This window comes from Sarcophilus harrisii, chromosome 3 (genome assembly GCF_902635505.1).
Source record: "Sarcophilus harrisii chromosome 3, mSarHar1.11, whole genome shotgun sequence".
NCBI lineage: Eukaryota > Metazoa > Chordata > Mammalia > Dasyuromorphia > Dasyuridae > Sarcophilus > Sarcophilus harrisii.
Window position 1 is genome coordinate 598068368 of NC_045428.1, and position 21426 is coordinate 598089793.

At 36.5% G+C, this 21426-nt stretch overlaps 1 protein-coding gene across 1 annotated transcript in view; it reads left to right on the forward strand.

The window, feature by feature from the left end:
* Nucleotides 1-8157, forward strand: part of LOC111720229 (vomeronasal type-2 receptor 26-like) — a 31590-nt gene extending 23433 nt beyond the window's left edge. The window contains exons 3-5 of the mRNA XM_031963330.1: nt 1825-2052; nt 5130-5253; nt 7253-8157. Coding sequence (XP_031819190.1) covers nt 1825-2052; nt 5130-5253; nt 7253-8157 — 1257 coding nt within the window. The remainder of the gene's footprint in view (nt 1-1824; nt 2053-5129; nt 5254-7252) is intronic.
* The last annotated feature ends 13269 nt before the right edge of the window (nt 8158-21426 follow it).

Sequence of the window (21426 nt, forward strand, 5' to 3'; positions counted from 1 at the left end):
TTCAATATAAAGTTTAACAAGGAATGTTAAACCTCAAAACAAGGATTTATATATTGATTTTTATAAAAATATAAGCTCCTTCAGAAGAGGGATTTCTCTTATTTTGAGTTTAGTCTCCCACATTGGCATGATGTCTAGGCTACTTGGAAGGCACTTAATAGGTGCTTCTTGAATGAAAAGCTTCTTCAATCTTAATTATTCTATTAGATTCTTATTTCTTCTCTCTCCCACTCATCATTTATTGAGCTACTAACTAATCAACAAATAGGCATTTAGAATGGTTCTACCAAAAGATAAGAAATATGATATACAATAGAGATAGGAACTTAAAGATTAAGACAATCTCATTTGTCTCAAAAATTTAACACTACAAGAGGCAACATAAATATGTCTGTATTTATATTTTTTATGTAGACATATATAATTATATGTGTATTTATTGTAAATATATTTACAAAATATAGGTTCCATATCTTATTTACATATATAATATTTTACCTGTATGTACAAATTATACATATGTACAAAATAAATAGAAAAATATATAAAACAAAAATATAAATATCAACAAATACAAGAAGATTAGGGAAAGAAGCCAAATATCAGCAAAATAATCTTCCTAAAGAATGACAAATTTTGTCAATATTTTTCAATAATTGCTTGTGTTTAACCTATAAAGTATTACTTGCTGTTTGGAGGAGAAGGGAGATCAGTGAGAGAGGGAGAAAAAATTGGAACACAAGGTTTTGCAAAGATAAATATTTAAAACTCTCTGTCCATCTATTTGGAAAAATAAAATACAAACTAAAAAGGCATTTAAACATGTCCTTCTCCTAACTCAATATTATAATACACTCATAGTTAGGAACCATAAATAAATTCTTATATCCTCTAGCAGAAAATAGCCTCAGCTTGGAATTAAAGTGCTGTAAAGTGTGATCCCAACTTTCCAATCTAATTTCACACTCTACCTATTTAACATTTTATGTTTCAGCAAAATTCCCAACTGGATGTACTCAGAATTAGGATCCTATCATGCAACTCCATAATTTTAAACAGGCACTTAATCCTAAAACACATTGCTACCTCACTTCTGCTTCACAGCATCTTTAGCTTCCTATAGGTTCAGATTCTGTGTTCTCACTTAAAACTCCTTGCTCAATTCTCTTTTCATATCAGATAATATGGGTAAAAAAATTATATATGGAAAATGCATTGCATATAAAGAATGCTATGTAAATACTTATTCTTTCCCTTCTAATTCAGTAGTATTTTATTTTTTATTAAATGATATTGTATTTATTTTTATGATCCAATGCTCTGTTATCCAGAGGAATGTAAGCGCCTTAATGGCAGGAGTTATCATTTTTATTTTACATCTTAAGGAATTCAAAGCTCAGTCCTTTGAATTAATAAATCATTATAAAGGCTTTTAGGATTGTACTGGAAGCAGTCTAATTAATTATGAGAGTGAACTCTGTACCACCCTACTTACTCTAAAGAATACTAGATGCTCTCTTCCTGTACCTTCCTTCCCAAATCCACTCTCATCAAAGAGAGAAAAGGACTTTCTGGGTTTTTCAACAGGTTGAAAATTTCTTACTTCCAGCTTGAGATTTGGCCCAGTCTTCTAGCCTGGAGAGAACAGTTAGGGTTCTAGTTCTGTTATCCAATTTCTTAGCATTCCATTTTAATTCTGTGACAAATGAAAAATCTTAGGATTTTACTCCTGCAAGGAATTGAAGAAAAAAATAGCAGAGAAACTAGAAAACATCCCTGAGAGAATCTAGTGGTGAACTTTCAACTAATTTTCTTCACTTTCAGCTCCATTTCTTTCTGAAGAACCTTCAGTTTAACAATAGTGCTGGGAAGCTGGTGGTCCTGGATAAGAAGAGGAACTCTGTGATACACTATGATGTTCTCAACTATGTGACCTTTAGCAATGATACTGAAGTCCTGATAAAAGTGGGAGAGTTTATACCTCAAGCTCCACTTGGCCAAGATTTAATGATCCAAGAGCATGCCATTACGTGGTTCACATGGAATAAAAAAGTAATGAATGATCAAAATGTTGGTTTTATAGAATCTGTAAACATAAAATATATCCCATCAGAATAGTCAGTAGCATATTTTCTTTTCTTTTTTTTTAAATAACTTTTTATTGACAGAACCCATGCCAGGGTAATTTTTTACAACATTATCCCTTGCACTCACTTCTGTTCCAATTTTTCCCCTCCCTTCCTCCACCCCTTCCCCCAGATGGCAAGCAGTCCTCCTATACATGTTTAATAGATTACACTAGATCTTGGATACAATATATGTGTACAGAACTGAACAGTTCTCTTGTTGCTCAGGGAGAATTGGATTTAGAAGGTGTAAATAACCCAGGAAGAACAAAAATGCAAGCAATTTACATTCATTTCCTAGTGTTCTTTCTTTGGGTGTAGCTGCTTCTCTCCATCCTTGATCAATTGAAACTAAGTTAGATCTTCTCCTTGTCGAAGAAATCCACTTCCATCAGAATACATCCTCGTAAAGTATCGCTGTTGAGGTATATAATGATTTACTGGTTCTGCTCACTTCACTCAACATCAGTTCATGTAAGTCTCTCCAATCCTCTCTGTATTTATCCTGCTGGTCGTTTCTTACAGAACAATAATATTCCATGACATTCACATACCACAATTTACTCAACCATTCTCGAATTGATGAGCATCCATTCATTTTCCAGCTTCTAGCCACTACAAATAGGGCTGCCACAAACATTTTGGCATCAGTAGCATATTTTCAAATCTGGTGCATATTCCACAAAACCTGCTTGAAGGAAACAGCTTAGAATTAAAGTTTTTTGGTGCATAATGAATTATGATCATTAGCATTTTTCCCTCCCAAGATTTCTAAATCTTGTAATGAATAAATTACCACTCCAAGACTGTGGTTCTTGTCCAGTCACTCATTCTTTATTATTTGTGACCCCATGGAATGGAGATGACCAAGCCCTTCTATCCTCCCCTACCTCTCAAGTTGGACCAATACTAGAATTTTTTTCCATGACATTATTTATCCATCTCATCCTCTGCAATCCTTTTCTCCTTTTGACTTAATCTATCATGATGTGAGGGATTTTTCTGAGTCTCTCAGTAAGCAGCTTCACCTTCATTATTTGAAATTCCAAGTAAATAACTGCAATTAAGTTTTTAAGTATTGACAAATGATCTTTTTGCTGGCCCAAAGTCTTTCAAAATCTTCCCTAGCATCATGATTCAAAAATGATTTTCTGTAGTGCTGTTTTCTTACAAGTTCCACTCACAAAATCATACACTGTTCCTGGGGGAAAATACAACCATATATATAAAGACTTTTGCTCAGAAGGTAATATCTCTACTTTTTAGGATTCTGTCTAGATTGTCCTTTCTAAGCAGGAAGCCTCTTTTAATGTCATCATAGTGGTCACCATCTGTAGCAATTTTTGAAGCAAACACAAAATGTTTTATTGTTTTTCTATTTTTGTCCCCATATTTGAAACAAAATGATGGAACTAGTCATAAAGATCTTGGGTTTTTACTTAGTTATTCAATTGATTTTGTTGAGCTTCAAAGCAGTTTTCTCACTATAATCAAGAGGCTTCTTAATTCTTCTTCTCTTTGTGTCATCAGAAAGGTGATGTCTGAATAATTGAGATGTTTGAAATTTCTCATGAAAAACTTGATTCCAGCTTTTGTTTCATCCAGTCAGGCATTTTTCATAACTTGTTCTACATATAAATTAACTAAATAAAGAGAAAGTGTACAACCTGATCATAATCTTTTTCCAATCAGAAAGTAATTAGTTGTTGCATGTTTAGTTGTATCTTTTACTTCTTGGTCCACATTCATGTTCCTGGGGCTGCAGTAGGATGATCTGGTACTCCCATCTCTTTGAGGACTTCCCACATATGTTATGAGTTACATGGTCAATGTAAATGAAGCAGACATGCTATGGTTGATTTTCCTGGGACCTTCTTCCATTACCCATAGTCTATGAATCTTGGCACTTTGATCTCTAATCCCTCTTTCTCTTTTGAAAACCAGTCTTCTCTTCTAGTAATTCTGCACTTGCTGTTTCAACCTTACTTGAAAGATCTTAAATATAACCTTGCCAACATGTGGATGAATGCAGTTCCTCGGTGACTTGAATTGTCTTGGAATTGTCCATCTTTAGAACTGACATGTAAACTGATGTTTTCATTCCTATGTCCACTATTGTGTTTTTCAAATTGGCTGTCCTACATCTTTCAGTGTAATGGGCTGAAGCTCAAGTTGATGCACTGAGGTCCCAAGCACGTGAAGCTAAATAGTAATTGGACCATACTCTATTAATATATATGCTTGGAGAAAGAATGGCGCCCACCCACTCTTTGTGCAAGTCCTGATGTGTTGTATAGGAAATGACGATTTTGGTGGGTGGAGGCAGAGAGGCGCAGAGAGAAGCAGATAGAGAAGGCTGGCTGGCTGCTGGGCTGGCTGTCTTCTTGACTCAGCCGCACACATTGCTATCGCGATCCCCCCTTCACCTCCGATCCCCCTTCACCTCCAATCCTTCTTCACTTCTACTGAGAATAAAGATTGAAGATTTTCCCTTAACCTGAATTCCTAACTCCAGCTGATGTTACAATACGTGGTCATCACATTTCAGAATTTTAAATAGCTTGGCTAGAATTGTATTAGTTTCCCTAGCCTTATCATTAGTAATGTTTACTAGGGCAATGATGATTTCCTTCTCAGAATACCTGGTTCTTGAGAATAGCCACAACATCATGGTTATTGGATAGTTCCATGGTGTTCTACTTCTATTAAATACAGAACTTTTTTTTATCATGTCCATATTTGCATGAAACTTTCCACTAGTAGGTTCAGTTTTCTTTATGAAATCTTTTATCTTTCCCTTTCTATTGTCTTCTATTTCTTTGCATTGCTTCTTTATGAAAACCTCACCCAGGTTGTTTGGACCTTAATAGCATCCTCTTTTCTATAGTTGAGAAGAAATCCAACTCCCCAGGCCTTTAGTTATGTGGGTCCCTTTTGCAAGAAAATTGATCTAAACTTTGTCAGAATGATTGCTCAAAAGCCTTTGGAATATTCCCCATGTAGCCTCCTCAGTCTAGATGCAGTAAAGTCTGTGGTCCTGGATTCCAGAAGAAAGCCCAGGAGGGAAGGCCTGTCTGCTGTTTTAACTGTGATCCCTGCCCAGACATGCACATTTCCAACCAGACAGGTAAGTCTGTGAGGACATGTTCACCTTCAGCAAACGTGGAGCTAGGGCAACCAACTGAAGCTGGATGAGTATCCCACTTACTGTAAGGCACAGGAAATATATTAATATTCAAATGTAGTATCCAAGGACCATGGGAAGTCTAGAAGAAAAGTCAGAATGATCAAGAATATTGAAAGTCCAAAGTGATCAATATTAGGGAGATATGAGGAAGTTGAGATCCACAAAGTAGGAATTTTTTGCAAAGTTTCTCCGTACTTCAATTGCTCTGAAAGAGGTTGCTGAAAAGAGCACCTATGAACACAGATTTCTCAAACCTATATAGGAATTAAGAGATTCAAGCGAGTCTTTTCCATCAAGACAGAAGTAATGAAATACAAATGCTCTCATACTAATTTAAGAGAAGAGAAAGATGAAGTGACCATTCACCGTATTAGGGTTATTAAAGAGGGCTAGGATTCTAGCCAGGGTACTGAGTTGCAATTCAGTGCATTTTTCAATTCATCTCAGCTGTTTCTCCTTGATGTTTACCTAATCAGAAACTACCTGCCTTCCTAGTAGACAATGATCTGTTTGAAGCCCAGACCTAAACATCCTCAACACAGAACTATGATTTTGGGGAAGATGCAAGTAAAACTTCAAGATACATTAACCTGACAAACCTGAACACATAGGCAGAAATTTGGGGAATAACTTCTGACAAAGGGAAAAGGATAATAAGGGATAAAATTGAAATAGCCAAACCTACAGCAATGCCTACAAGAACAAGATCTCTGTGAAAGTAAATCTTGTAATAGTGCTTGATCTGAAGAATCTTCTCAATTCCCAGCTTGCTTTGGGGTTTGTCCTGTAGCACCAAACAGAGCAAGTTTGATCCCTCTTCCAGGTACCGTAGGTTTCTATACATCACACCTGCTGTCATGTCCCTTCAGACGTTTCTCTTCTCCAGGTTAAAGATGTTCAGTTTCTTTGATTCCTATCCATACAGAATTCATAATTGAGGCCTAAACAACATAAGTGTCATCTAAAGAAAGCCCAAAAGATTTTATGTCAACAAATAGATGTATAGAAATAGATCATAAATATGCTAAGCATCAACAGGAAAGACACACAACCAAGATCTTTAACAGGTGTAGCGGGGCATCTCTCCACACGTTGCAGAAGAAGTCTCGAAGAACTGATGCAGTTAGAACAACAGAATCATTTTAATGTAAGAAGGAACCACAAAAACAGAGAGCTACCAGCTCTCTAACAGAGAACCTTTAAAAAGATTATTGTCCAAGAGCAAGAAATGAAATCAGCAATAAACTGATTACCTTACTTTGTCACATGGAGCTGACACATTTATAATTCTTGTTGTTGTTGATACTAAGAATAATATGTCATGTTTAAAAGGTACTCTGTGAATATTATATATACAAGAACTAGCATGTATCTAGTGGCTACCTAGTAAATGAAGTAGAGAAGGAAGCACTGGGCCTGCAGTAGGGAAGGCATCTTCTTGAGTTCAAATTTGGCTTCCACACCTACTAGCTTCGTGACTAAGGGCAAGTCACATAACCTTGTTTACCTCAGCTTCCTCAACAGGAAAAAAATAGGCTGAAAGAAGGAATGCCAAGTACTGCTATTATCTTTGCCAAGAAAACCTCAGATGTCTTCAGAAAGAGTCAGTCACAACTCACAATTACTCAAATTTATTTACTATTTTAAGATTTGCCAAACGCTTTCCATTTATGTGAAGTAGGCACAATTATTATCCCCATTTTACTAACTATGATATAGAAGTACAAATTAGGTAATTGACTAACCCATAAGCACAAAGCTATCTGAGACAGAATTCAAACTCAGGTCTTCCAAGTCTTCTGTTCTATCCACTGATACCAGATTGTGATCCCCATGGAACCAGATGGAGGAATTTGTATTATTTCCACAAATATAATTGGTCCACTGAAAGGGAAGTTTTGCTGTGGCTGAAATATTGAGACTTGTTTGTTCTCTTCAGATGCCGATCAGTGTGTGAAATGCCCTGAAGATCAATATCCCAATCAGGAGAGGAATCAGTGCCTCCCAAAAATGATGACCTTCCTGGACTATGAAGATCCCTTGGGGATGGCTTTGGCTTCTATAGCTGCTTGCTTGTCTCTCCTCACAGCTCTGGTTCTCTGGGTCTTTGTGAGGTACAAAAACACCCCCATAGTCAGAGCCAATAACCGGGATCTCAGCTACATCCTCCTCATCTCCCTTTTCTTCTGCTTCCTCTGTTCTTTGCTCTTCATTGGTCACCCAACAGCAGCCCATTGCCTTCTCCGACAAACAACCTTTGGAGTCATGTTCACGGTGGCCGTCTCCACTATTTTGGCCAAAACCATCATTGTGGTTCTGGCCTTCAGAGCCACCAGACCAGGCAGCAGGAGCAGGAAATGGATGGGAAGCAGAGCCCCCATTTCTGTTGTTCTCTTTTGCACCTTGATTCAAGTCATACTCTGTGCAATCTGGCTGCTGCTCTCTCCCCCATTCCCAGAGGCAGACACACACTCTGACCGTGAGCACATCATCCTGGGGTGTAATGAGGGCTCCCTCATTGCCTTCTATTTTGTCCTGAGCTACATGGGAGTCTTGGCCCTGGCGAGCTTCGCCGTGGCCTTTTTTGTCAGAAATCTCCCTGACACATTCAATGAAGCCAAGTTCATCACCTTCAGCATGCTGGTGTTCTGCAGCGTCTGGATCACCTTCCTCCCCACCTACCAGAGCACCAAGGGGAAGATGATGGTAGTCGTGGAGATCTTCTCCATCTTAAGCTCCAGTACTGGCTTGCTAGCCTGCATCTTTATCCCCAAATGCTATGTGATCCTCCTGCAGCCCCACAAGAACATCAAGAAATCTTTAAAGAATAATATTAAGGCTTGAGTGCAGAATTATTGTGAATTGTTCTCCAGGACTAATAACATGAGATTTTAAACAATCAACCCAAATTGATCTTGCTTCCAAGTGTCCTAGTGAAACCCAAACAACTTCTGCATTTACTAAACAAGAGCTTCTTGCCTATCCCCCATTGTTTCAAAAACACTTTCATTAGGTCTTTAACTTCATGGATCTGATGATGGCATCTTTCAGAGTTTTCTCTCCTTTTCCACATTGAATTCATATTTGAATTACAGAAATTCTTCCATGACTTCTGCATGAACACCTGCTTCCTTAACCTTTCTTCATCCATAAAATATAATTGGTGCAAATAAAATATTTTTTAAAACATTGGATTTGGGGTATAACTACAAATTTGTTTTGCTATCACATGATGGGAATATAACTACCATTTGTCCCCCAGTTGTTGGCCACACCCAACCACTAATGATAACTTTTTTAATTACTCATTTACCTCTCTTTACATAGGGTGGCTCTGGTACAAGGTATTTAAATTTTTACCTTACAATAAGATTACTCTTACTAATCAGCTTCTAGACTAAAGATTTCTACTCATTCTATTAGAGAGTATTCTGAATGGAAAGAGGAACCCTGAATCACTCTACTTTTCATGATTCTTATATGTCATTCCCTCAGAATGACTGTCATTGGACTTATATACCTGTTGGCATCCAGTTTAATAATTCAGGTGATGGTTTTTGGAACTCTTGCTTAGCTGTGGTGGTTTTCTGAAATTGCTAAACAAATAATGCTGGGGAAGATTCTGGAAACATGGTGGGGGTAGGTTGGTATATTTTAAGATCTGCTGATTTCCCCCAAAATACAACAAATTTGCACTTCAGGGAGAACATAGACTTATGAAAAACCAGAAAGAAAAACCAGAATAGGGGAATCTAACCAAGCAACCAGAAATGATCTGAACAAAGACCTGGGGCCAGGATTAACCTATGGGATGTGCAAACACCTCCAGGCTAGCTCTGCAGAAATGTCAAGTGTAGATCCTCATGATTAGCTACATGTGGCTTGAGACTCAGCAGCATCCACAGAAACTTTCACCTCCTGGACTGCTTGAGTAGTCTCGATCTGAGTCCAAGAAAACTGAGCAAACCTTGTCTGATTAGGAATGCCAGGCCCAGATGTACTGCAGAGCAACCCCTGGGCATGAAGGAATCAGCACAACTGGAGAGCAGAGGCAGAGGGGCCAAGGATACTGTGGGCTGCAGGCACTTACAGAAGGAAAGAGCTCTTGGTTTGGGGTTCCAGGTCAAAGGGGAGAGTTGAAGTGAAGTTTGAACCACCATCCCATGATTAGAGATGCTTACACAAATACCTCTTATTTTAAACAAAGAATATGGCCAAGATGAAAGAACCCCACCACAGAAACTTACTATGGGAACAAGGAAGACCATAAAAAAACATTCTCATCCAACAAGTAAGTAACATGAAATGTTTTTTCTAAGCAGAAAGAATTTATAGAAGTGAAAAAAGAATCTAAAAATCAAGTGAGAAACATTGAGGAAAACCTTAAAAAAATCCTAGAGAGGCAGCTAGGTGGTGTATTGGATAGAGCACTAACCCTGAAGTCACAGGAATCTCAGTTCAAATCTGATCTCAGACACTTAAGACTTTCTAGCTTTGTGACACTGGGCAAGTCACATAACCCTAGTGGCCTCCAAAAGAAAAAAAAATCATCCAAAAAAAAAACATGAAGGTTATGGTGGAAACATTAACCAACTAGGAGATACAGCGACTCAAAAATGAAAATAAATTTTTAAAAATTAGAATTCAATAAGGAAAAGCCAGTGAAGCTATAAGAGACCAAGAAATAACAGAACAGATTATGAAGAATGAAACAATAGAACAGGATATGAAACATCTTATAGGAAAAATAACAGATAAGGAGAGCAGATCAAGAAGAGAAAATATTAGAATAATTTTTCTCCCTGAAAGTTGTGACCAAGAAAAGAATCTTGACACAATAATGGAAGAGAGAATTCAAGAAAGTTGTCCTGGAGTGATAGCACATAAGGGGAAAGTAGAAAAAGGAAAAAAATCTACCAGTCACCATTTCAATAAGATCCTTTGTGGAAAATACATCGGAATCTTACTGATAAATTTTTATACTGCTAGATGACAGGGAAAATTTTACCAGGAACAAGAAAAAGAAAATTAAAATACACTTGAGTTACAATTAGACTTGCACAGGCTTGCACTGTGGCACAGCAGCCACAATAAAAGATCACAAGTTCTGGAATAATATCTACCAGCCCTCAAAAGAACTGGACTTGTGGCCAAAAATATCACTGCAGCAAAATTCTGTATAATATTGAATGAAGACAAATGGACCTTCAATGAACTTGTAGACTTTCAGAACTTTTTTTCTTTTTTTATTATTTTTTATTATAGTTTTTATTTACAAGATATATTCATGGGTAATTTTTCAGCATTGACAATTGCAAAACCTTTTGTTCCAACTTCTCCTCTCCTCCCCCCCATCCCCTTCCCCAGATGGCAGGTTGACAAATACATGTTAAATATGTTAAAGTATAAGTTAAATAGAACATATGTATACATGTCCAAACAGTTATATTGTTGTACAAAAAGAATCAGACTTTGAAATAGTGTACAATTAGTCTGTGAAGGAAATCAAAAATGCAGGTGGACAAAAATAGAGGGATTGAGAATTCTATGTTATATTCTTCTTGCATAATGATCTCCTGGTCCTACTCATTTCACTCAGCACCAGTTCATGTAAGTCTCTCCAGGCCTTACTGAAATCATCCTGCTGGTCATTTCTTACAGAATAATAATATTCCATAACATTCATATACCACAATTTATTCAGCCATTCTCCAATTGGGCATCTGTAATGTTCTCTTCTCTCAAATGCAATCGTTCTCTGGGAGCAGATTTCTCGGGGTTTTCTAGAGGCAGCCTTCTTTTCATCCACTCATTTTCCAGTTTCTGGCCACTACAAAGAGGACTGCCACAAACATTCTTGCACATACAGGTCCCTTTCTCTTCTTTAAAATCTCTTTGGGACATAAGCCCAGTAGTAGCACTGATGGATCAAAGGGAATACACAGTTTGATAACTTTTTGAGCATAGTTCCAAATTGCTCTCCAGAATGGATGGATGTATTCACAATTCCGCCAACAATTTCCCACATCCCCTCCAACATTCAGCATTATCTTTCCCTTTCATTCTAGCCAATCTGAAGGTGTGTAGTGGTATCTCAGAGTTGTCTTAATTTGCATTTCTCTGATTAATAATGACTTGGGACATCTTTTCATATGGCTAGAAATCATTTCAATTTCTTTGTTTGAGAATTATCTGTCCATATCCTTTGACCATTTATCAATTGGAGAATGGCTTGATTTCTTATAAATTAGAGTCAATTCTCTATATATTTTGGAAATGAGGCCTTTATCAGAACCTTTGACTCTGAAAATGTTTTCCCAGTTTATTGCTTCCCTTCTAATTTTGTCTGCATGAGTTTTGTTTGTACAAAAACTTTGCAGTTTGATATTATCAAAATTTTCTGTTTTGTGATCAATAATGATCTCTAGTTCTTCTTTGGTCATAAATTCATTCCTAGTCCACAGATCTGAGAATTAAATTGTCCTATGTTCTTCTAATTTATTTATAATCTCATTCTTTATGCCTAGGTCATGAACCCATTTTGACCTTATCTTATACGATGTTAAGTGTGGGTCAATGTCTAGTTTCTGCCATACTAATTTCCAATTTTCCCAGCAATTTTTCTCAAACGCTGAGTTCTTATCCTAAAATCTGGGGTCTCTGGGTTTGTCAAACACTAGATTATTAAAGTTATTGACTGTTTTGTCCTTTGAACCTAACCTATTCCACTGATCAACTAATCTGTTTCTTGGTCAATACCAAATGGTTTTGGTAACCACTGCTTTATAATATAATTTAATATTATATTTGATAATTATTATGAATATATTATAAATAAATAAATATTATATTTAATAATATAATATAATTGTAGATTTAGGTACAGCTAAGCCACCTTCATTTGATTTTTTTTTCATTAATTCCCTTGAAATTCTTGACCTTTTGTTTTTCCATATGAACTTTGTTATTTTCTCTAGGTCATTAAAATAGTTTTTTAGGAGTCTGATTGGTACAGTGCTAAATAAATAGATTAGTTTAGGTAGTATTGTCATCTTTATTATAGTTGCTCACCTTTTCAAGAGCATTTAATATTTTTCCAATTGGTTAGATCTGACTTTATTTGTGTGGGAAGTGTTTTGTAGTTTTGCTTATATACTTTCTGATTTCCCTTGGCAGATAAATTCCTAAATATTTTATACTGTCAGTAGTTACTTTAAATGGAATTTCTCTTTGAAACTCTGTTGGTTTTGTTAGAATTCTGATGACTTATGTGGGTTTATTTTGTATCCTGCAATTTTGCTAAAGTTATGAATTATTTCTAATAGCTTTATTGTAGAATTTCTGGGTTCTTTAAGTATAACATCATATCATCAGCAAAGAGTGATAATTTGGTTTCCTCATTACCTACTCTAATTCTTTTAATCTCTTTCTCAACTCTTATTGCCAAAGCTAGCATTTCTAATACAATATAGTATTGTATTGAATAGTAATGGTGATAGAGGGCAACCTTGTTTCACTCTTGATCTTATTGGGAATGGTTCCAATTTATCCCCATTACATATGCTGCTTACTGATAGTTTTAAATAGATGCTACTAATTATTTTAAGGAAAAGTCCATTTATTTCTATACTCTCAAGTGTTTAATAAGAATGGATGTTGGATTTTATCAAATTCTTTTTGTGCATCTATTGAGATGATCACATGGTTTTTGTTAATTTGGTTATTAATATGGTCAATTATACTAATAGTTTTCCTAATATTGAACCAGCCCTGCATTCCTGGTATAAGCCATACTTATTGTATGTGTATTATCCTGGGGATGATTTTCTGTAGTCTTTTTGCTAATATCTTATTTAAGATTTTACCATCAATATTTATTAGGGAAATTGGTCTATAATTTTCTTTGTCTATTTTCAACCTACCTGGTTTAGGTATTAGTACTATGTCTGTGTCATAAAAGGAATTTGGTAGGATTCCTTCATTCCCTATTTTTTCCAATAGTTTATATAGCATTGGGGCTAATTGTTCTTTAAATGTTTGGTAGAATTCACATGTAAATCCATCTGGTCCTGGGGATTTGTTCTTAGGGAGTTATTAATAGCTTGTTCTATTTTTTTCTGAAATGGAACTATTTAAGCAATTTACTTCCTCCTCTGTTAATTTGGGAAGCCTATATTTTTGGAAGTACTCATCCATTTTACTTAGGTTATCAAATTTATTGGCAAAAAATTGGGCAAAGTAAGTCCTTATCATTGCTCTAATTTCCTCTTCGTTGGTGAAAAGTTCTCCCTTTTCATTTTTAACACTAACAATTTGATTTTCCTCTTTCCTTTTTCTAATCAAATTGACCACAGGTTTATTTATTTTATTGGTTTTTTCATAAAACCAACTTTTAGTTTTGTTTATTAACTCAAGCTTTTTTACTTTCAATATTATTAATTTCTCCTTTTAGTTTTAGAATTTCAAGTTTAGTATTTGATTGGGGAGGCTTTAATTTGTTCCTTTGCTAGCTTTTAAAGTTGCAAGCCCAATTCATTATCTTCTCTTTCTCTATTTTATTCAAGTAAGTTTCTAAACATATAACATTTCCCCTTATTACTGCTTTGGCTGCATCCCAAATTTTGGTATGATGTCTCATCGTTGTCATTAGCTTGAGTGAAATTATTGATTGTGTGTATAATTTGCTGTTTCACCCAATCATTCTTTAAGATGAGATTATTTAGTTTCCAATTACTTTTTGGTCTATTTACCCCTAACTTCTTGTTGAATGTAGTTTTTATTGCATCATGATCTGAAAAGAAAGCATTAACTATTTCTTCCTTCCTGCATTTAATTTTGAGGTCTTTATGTCCTAATATATGGTCAATTTTTGTATAGGTTCCATGAACTGCTGAGAAGAAAGTATACTCCTTTCTGTCACCGTTCAGTTTTCTCCAAAGATCTATCATACCTAATTTCTCTAATATTCTATTTGCCTCTTTAATTTCTTTCTTATTTGTTTTGTGGTTTGATTTATCTAATTCTGAGAATGCAAGGCTAAGATCTCCCACTCTTATAGTTTTGCTGTCTATTTCCTCTTACAACTCTCTTAACTTCTCCTTTAGGAAGTTAGATGCTATACCATTTGATGCATATATGTTTAGTATTGATATTGTTTCATTGTCTATGCTACCCTTTAGCAAGATATAGTTTCCTTCCTTAGCTCTTTTTATTAGATCAATTTTTGCTTTTGCTTGATCTGAGATAAGGATGGCTACCCCTGCTTTTTTGACTTCACCTGAAGCATAATAGATTCTGCTCCAGCCTTTTATCTTTACTCTCTGTGTATCTCCCTGTTTTAAATGTGTTTCCTGTAAACAACATATTGTAGGGTTCTGACTTTTGATCCAGTCTGCTATCCGTCTCTGCTTTATGGGAGAGTTCATCCCATTCACATTTATGGTTAAAATTACTAATTCTGTATTTCCTGCCATCTTATTATCCCCAGATTATGCTTTTCTTTTTCTTGCCCCCCCCCTTATCCCCTTTCCCAGTATTAAACGTATGGCCTCCACTTATATCACACAGCTCTCCCTCTTTAGGATCCCTTCCTTTCCCCTTTGAATCCCTTTCTCTTTCTTGTACCCTTCCCTTATTACTCTTTTCCTTTTCCCTTTTCTTCTCCCACTTTTTAATGAGGTGAGAGAAGATTCTCTGTAAAACAGAGACAACTCTGATGAGAGTAAGATTCACACAATGTTTCTCCCCCTCTCTAAATTCCCTCAGATATGATAGGTTTCCTTTGCCTATTCATGGGATGTAGTTTCCCACTTTTTATCTCCCCTTTTCCCTTTTTCTGACACTTCCCCTTTCTACTTCCTTTTTTAATGTTATATCAGTAAAATCAAATTATACATGGAGTCTTTATGTATCTCCACAACAGAAATATAGTTCTCAAGAGTTCCTTTTACCTTTTTCTGCTTCTCTTGAGTTTTAGGGTTGGAGATCAAATTTTTTGTTTAGATCTGGTTTTTTCCTTAGAAACAAATGGAATTCATCTGTTTCATTAAATGTCCATTTTCTTCCAGGGAAGAAAATGCTCAGCTTAGCTGGGTAGTTTATTCTTGGCTGCATTCCAAGTTCTTTTGCCTTTTGGAATATCAGATTCCAAGCCCTTTGATCCTTTAATGTAGAGGCAGCCAGATCTTGAGTGACCCTTATTGTGGCACCTCAGTATTTGAATTGTTTTTTTCTGTCTGCTTGCAATACTTTTTCCTTAGTCTGATGCTCCTGAAATTTGGCCACAATGTTCCTTGGAGTTTTTATTTTAGGGTCTTTTTCAGAAGGTGTTCAATGAATTTTTTCAATGCCTATTTTGCCTTCTGATTCTATTACATCTGAGCAGTTTTCTTTGATGATTTCCTGAAAAATAGTATCTAGGCTCTTTTTTTCATCATAATTTTCAGGAAGTCCAATAATCCTCACATTATCTCTCCTAGATCTATTTTCCAGGTCTACTGTTTTTCCAATTAGGTATTTAACATTTTTTCTGTTTGTTCTTTTTTTTTTTTTTTTTGGTTTTGCTTGACTGATTCTTGATGTCTCAATGAATCATTAATTTCTATTTGTTCAGTTCTGATTTTTAATGAGTTATTTTCTTCATTAGCTTTTTTTACTTCTTTTTGTATATGTCCAATTGAGTTTTTAAATGAATTGTTTTGCTCTATGGAATTTTTTTCCATTTCACTAATTTTTTTTAGCGAGTTATTTTCTTTTTCCAATTAACAAATCCTACTTTCTTGGGAGTTCTTTATCTTTTCCAATTCACATATCCTCCTTTCCTGGGAGTTCTTTACCTTTTCCAATTCACATTTCAGGAAGTTGTTACTCTTGCATAGCTTCTCTTTCCTTTCCCCATTTTTCTTCTAGCATTCTTTTAAGATTTTTAATAGTCTCTTCTAGGAGAGATTTATGTGATGGGGGCCAGGTTACATCCCCCTTTGGGGTATTGTCTGGAAATTGTTTGCTATTAGTCTCCTCGGAGTTGAAAACCTGCTCTCTTTCTGTATAGAAGCTATCAATTGTCCTTTTGATTTTTTTACTCCCTCTTTAAAGCCTGTAGGGTCTGCCTTCAGGGAAAGAAAGTTACCAGATTCCTCTGCAGAGCAGGGATAGATATGTGGACAGTAGCTGTCCTGCAAATGGGCTGCAAAGAGCAGCGAGGTATGGGAGTGCTCTGGGGAAAAGTTCCCCACTAGAGGTGATTCAGGCTGGGGTAGCACAGGCTGAGCTGCGGAAGTGCCCAGTGAAGAACCCCACTGTGTGGATTTGTGACTGTCCTGGGCCTAGAGCCTGAGCAGCAAAAGTGTCACTATCCCAAGCCAAAGCCCACTGTGGGTATTAACAGCTGATCAGTGAATAACCCCACGACTGGAAGTGTCTCTACCCAGGGAAGCACAGTTGCACTGCAGAAATTCTATTGCCCCAGGCTGAGCCCTCCACTGTGCAGATTAGAGGCTGCCCCAGGCTGTGCCCCCATGCCATGCAGATTTGTGATTGCTCCCGCCCATGCTGCAGAATGCAGCTGCACAGCTGTGCTGTGGTCTGTGCTGAGTCACTTCCAGTTTGGGGTGTTTATAGCCAGATCTTATTAGGTTCTGCCATTTTTTTTAGAGTATCCTCTATCTTTGGCTTTAATTTCTCTGCTGGCCTACTGCTTTGCAACCAATGCAGAGCAATCAGCTTATACCAGAATCGTCTCTGCAAATTTTTTAACTACAGAGGCCACCCCCGCTTGGTCTGCTCAATATTATCTAGCCTCTAGTTCTATCCCTGTTTGCTCTAGTCTGTTCCCACCACTCAGTACAAAATTCTCTTCTCTAAATTATAATTGTTCTCTGTGTGCTGGTTTCTTGGGGGGCTTCTGGAGCCAGCCTTCCTTTCAGTTCACATCAATAATCACCTCAAATGCAGCCAGGAATTAAAATCCAGTCCTTTATTGTTTCTTCCAAAATAGCCCAGTTAGCTTTCCTAGAGGCCTATCCTTCTCCTTGGTTCTGAGAGCTCTTGCTACTAGACTTTTGCCTCTGCCAGCTTCAGCCTCTAGCTTTCTCTGAATCCAAAACCTCCAGCCAGCAGAAAGATGGAATATGGAATGAATCTTGACTCCTCCTCCAAGGGTGGAATTATGGTTTAGACTTGTGAATCTCCTCGACTTGTGAATCTCCCAAAGTCTCTAGTGCTTGTCCTTTTATATGCTCTTTTAGAGGTGTGAATTCTTAAAGGTGTAAACTCTAAAGGTGGGAAAGATGTGAACTCTGAACTAGAGAACTGTTAAGTACCATGCTAAAATTAGACAACCGACTTAGCTCTTTGTAAGAATCCTAACAACTCAGGACAAATCTGTTCTGATGATCTTCCAGGTTATCTTTGGCTGGTGAGTTGTTATACTTCTAATCTTCATGAATTTTACCAGTCAAGCACCATTTTTGAGGCTGAATTTAATAATTGGTCATGAGGGTATCAGAGTAACTTAGAAAGTCACAAGTGCCTTCTCTGCCATCTTTAGGACTTTCTATCAATCAAAATCAAAAGAAATTTTATATCAATTATCCATGGGGGTGGGAGGGGAGAGGTTAAGTAATAGCAAGGCAAATTAAGAACAAGAATTAAAGGAAACAGTCAGCAGAGATAGGAAAAACATGTTTGTGTTAGTGGGCATGAAGGGGGTGGAGTGTGTGTGTGTGTGTGTATTGCTAAATATGGAAACATAAATATTTTATTTCTTAACTATAGCCTGCTTGAGGTGGGGAAAAGAAGAAAGGGGAGGGAGAAGAATAAAATTAAAAAGATATGCAGCAGAGAACAAAAGAACAATTTGCAAGGAAGGAAAAAAAATTGACATTCATAAATATAATTTCTTCTACTATTATATATATTTATACATATATTTATACATATATTTATATGTGTCTGTATATTTTACATATATGCACTTTCTTAAACTGGTAATTTTTTGTAATATATTTTGAATTCTCCCTGATTTTCTGCTGGGCACATGAAAATGTTCTCTTTTGTTAAATAAATAAAATCTGATATCCATAATAAAAACAAACAAACAATGCTAGATTTGTGATGGAAAGAGCCATCTATATCCAAAGAGATGGCTGTGGGGACTGAACATGGATCACAACATTGTATTCACCTCTTTTGTTGTTGTTTGTCTGATTTTTTCTTTCTCACTTTCCCTTTGTGATCTCATTTTTCTACTGTAGCATGATAATTGTGGAAATATATAGAGAAGAATTGTACATATTGGATTTTATGCTAAATAGGAGAGGAAGTGGAGGGGGAAAAGGGAAAAATTTGTGAATAAAAAGTTTTGTGAGAGTGAATATTGAAAACTATCTTCATGAATTTTGAAATCAAAAGGTATTGTTTTAAAAAAAAAAATGTCCATTGTTGATGCATGCAAAAGAATGGAACAGCCCACCCAACAATTCTGTTTTCTCAAGATGGAAGTTATTAAAGTCCCCATTTGTCTCAGGAATTTTCCTTAGAAAGTTCTCAATTACATCACACCCATTCAAGTTCCACTTTCATTGGGAATAAAATACAATTCAATGATATTTCAGGAATGAAATACAATTCCACATAGAATGGTAATTAAAATGACTTGCTACAAAGTATTTCTTTGTAGCAAGTCACTGTGATGACAATCAAATTAAGTTACTGGCCTCTTATGTAATAAACCCAATACAAAAGTAGTGCTGTAGAAATATAAATCATTTCATCTTAACTTTGTGCTTCCTGTTTCTCATTTTTAAGATCCGCCTTTTCCCCTTTCTTCTATATCTTTATTCTTCTCCACATTAAGGTCATCATCACAATCATTATTATTCTACTATTTTTCTGCTATTGATCTTCTATTCCTTCTCAATTTCTTTTTAAATTTCTTTCCTTTCTTTCTTCCTCTTTTTAGCTTCATCTTTTTTCTTTTGCACAGATTTTTCTCTTACCTATTTTATTTATCAGTATATTACTTATAACATCTTGTTTGTAAAAAAATAAAATAAAAAGGTACTTCTGCCTAGAAGGAGCACAAGATTCCTCATCAAAACTATGCTGTCACATGACTTCTGAGACTAAATATTATGAGCACATAATTTTTGTAAAAGAAAATTCAAAAATCAGTGAAATTGGGAAATATATGAAACAATTCTTTGTGGCCTTCCTACCCAATTGGCATGAAATTTCAAATCTGCTCGTAGATCCAAGTAGGAAAACATTTGTTTTTTTCTTTATTTGTTAACAATAGTATGAAAATTCCTTTGGTACAGGAAATATTGGGATTTTCATTTTTGATTTCCCAGGCCTATACAAGTGATTTCTAGACATTAATCTGTAATGGGCTGAGGTTTGAGCTGATGCACTGAGGTCCCAAGTACATGAGGCTAGATAGTAATTGGGCTATACTCTATTAATATACATGATTGGATAAAGAATGGTCCCTGCCCACTCTCCGTGCAAGTCCTGATGTGTTGTATAGGAAATGACGATTTTGGTGGGTGGAGGCAGAGAGAGAGACAGGAAGAGAAGCTGGGAGAGATTGGGCTGGGTTCGAGACTCGAGCTGCTGGTTGTGTGGCTGCTGGTCGAGCTAGCTTCTTGACTCAGCTGCACACATTGCTATCGCCGATTCTCTTCCACCTCCGATCCTTCTTCACTGAGAATAAAGACTGACGATTTTCCCCTAACCTGAATTCCTGTCTCGTGCTGATCTTAAAATACACGATCTTCACATTAATCCTAATATAATGGCAGTGTTATAAAGCCTTCTCCAAAGGAAAAAATCTATCTGTCATTACAGTAATAATTGTTAATAATAAACTTTTAGTTTACTGAATTGTCACAAGTTCAAATGAGTCATTTCATTGTTTCACTGATCTTCAAAGTATATCATTTTATGGCTTTTATAACTGCAGTGATATTATATGGGCTTGTGTTTTAGGAACAGGATTAAGAAAGGATGCTTGCTTCAAAAGTAGGCAGGCATTGACTTGAGGGACTGAACATGAAGGGACTACTGGAATAAAAGATGAGTTCTTCTGTAGCAAATCTTGGTAGAAATCACCCTCCTGTGAACAAATGGAGAGAGATATGAGACAATAAGCAACAAAAACAATTTTCTATGTGCTGCTCAAAGAACTAGTGAAAAATACTTGGTAAAACATGTCAGAGAACATTATTTGGAGAATAACCCCAGGCTGCAGGGTTTTCTGATTTAATGATATGAGGGAAAGATGCTGAGATCACCTAAAGTTTGGTCACTCAGTCAGGACCACTTTCTGACCTTGTCACCTGTCATGGACACCACTCTGATGTACCAGAGCAGTTACCAAAAGATTCCTACAAATGTTCTGATACATTAGTAAATTCCCTTGTTTCTGGATGTATTACTGTGTCCCGTACCCACTTGATAACAATTGTCAGTGCTGAGAATAGAGTAGGAAAGGAGGAATGAGAAAAACACATTTTTCACTCAGACACAGGGACACAGGTGCAGAGTTGCAAGCAGCAATGGTCCCAAGAGTCCATCATGGACTAAGTTTCCTCTCCTGGGTGGAAAGATGCACACACAGGATCCTAACCACATAGACCAGCAAGGCCATTTCAATGATCCTTTAACCAGGGCTAATCGCCATAAATACTCTCTGGTCTGGCCAGCAATGTCTCTGTCTTAGATATGAGCCAGAGCCATATTACATTCTGTCTCAAAATGATGAGGGTCAGAGCAAAGCTTGAACAGTTGCTCAAGAAAGAAACTGTTCTTCTGCAGGAAAGTTTTCTGTTCCCAAGACACCTGAAACTGCTACAGATGCTGCTGCCCTGCTTCCTTCATAGGACATCACAAACTTTGCTAAAAAGCAGGTGCACCTTGGCTAGGAGTTGGAGAGCAGTCTCCCACATATTCTTCAGGCTTTTCTTTTTCCTGCTTTTGCAGCTGCCATTGTCTGTGGGCAGGGGGCAAGGGACTCCATGCCACCTAGAAAGGTCTTTCAGCCCCACATATTTCAAAGATGGGGATCTTGTTGTTGGAGGATTTTTTCCTTTATTTTTACATAAAGAGCATACA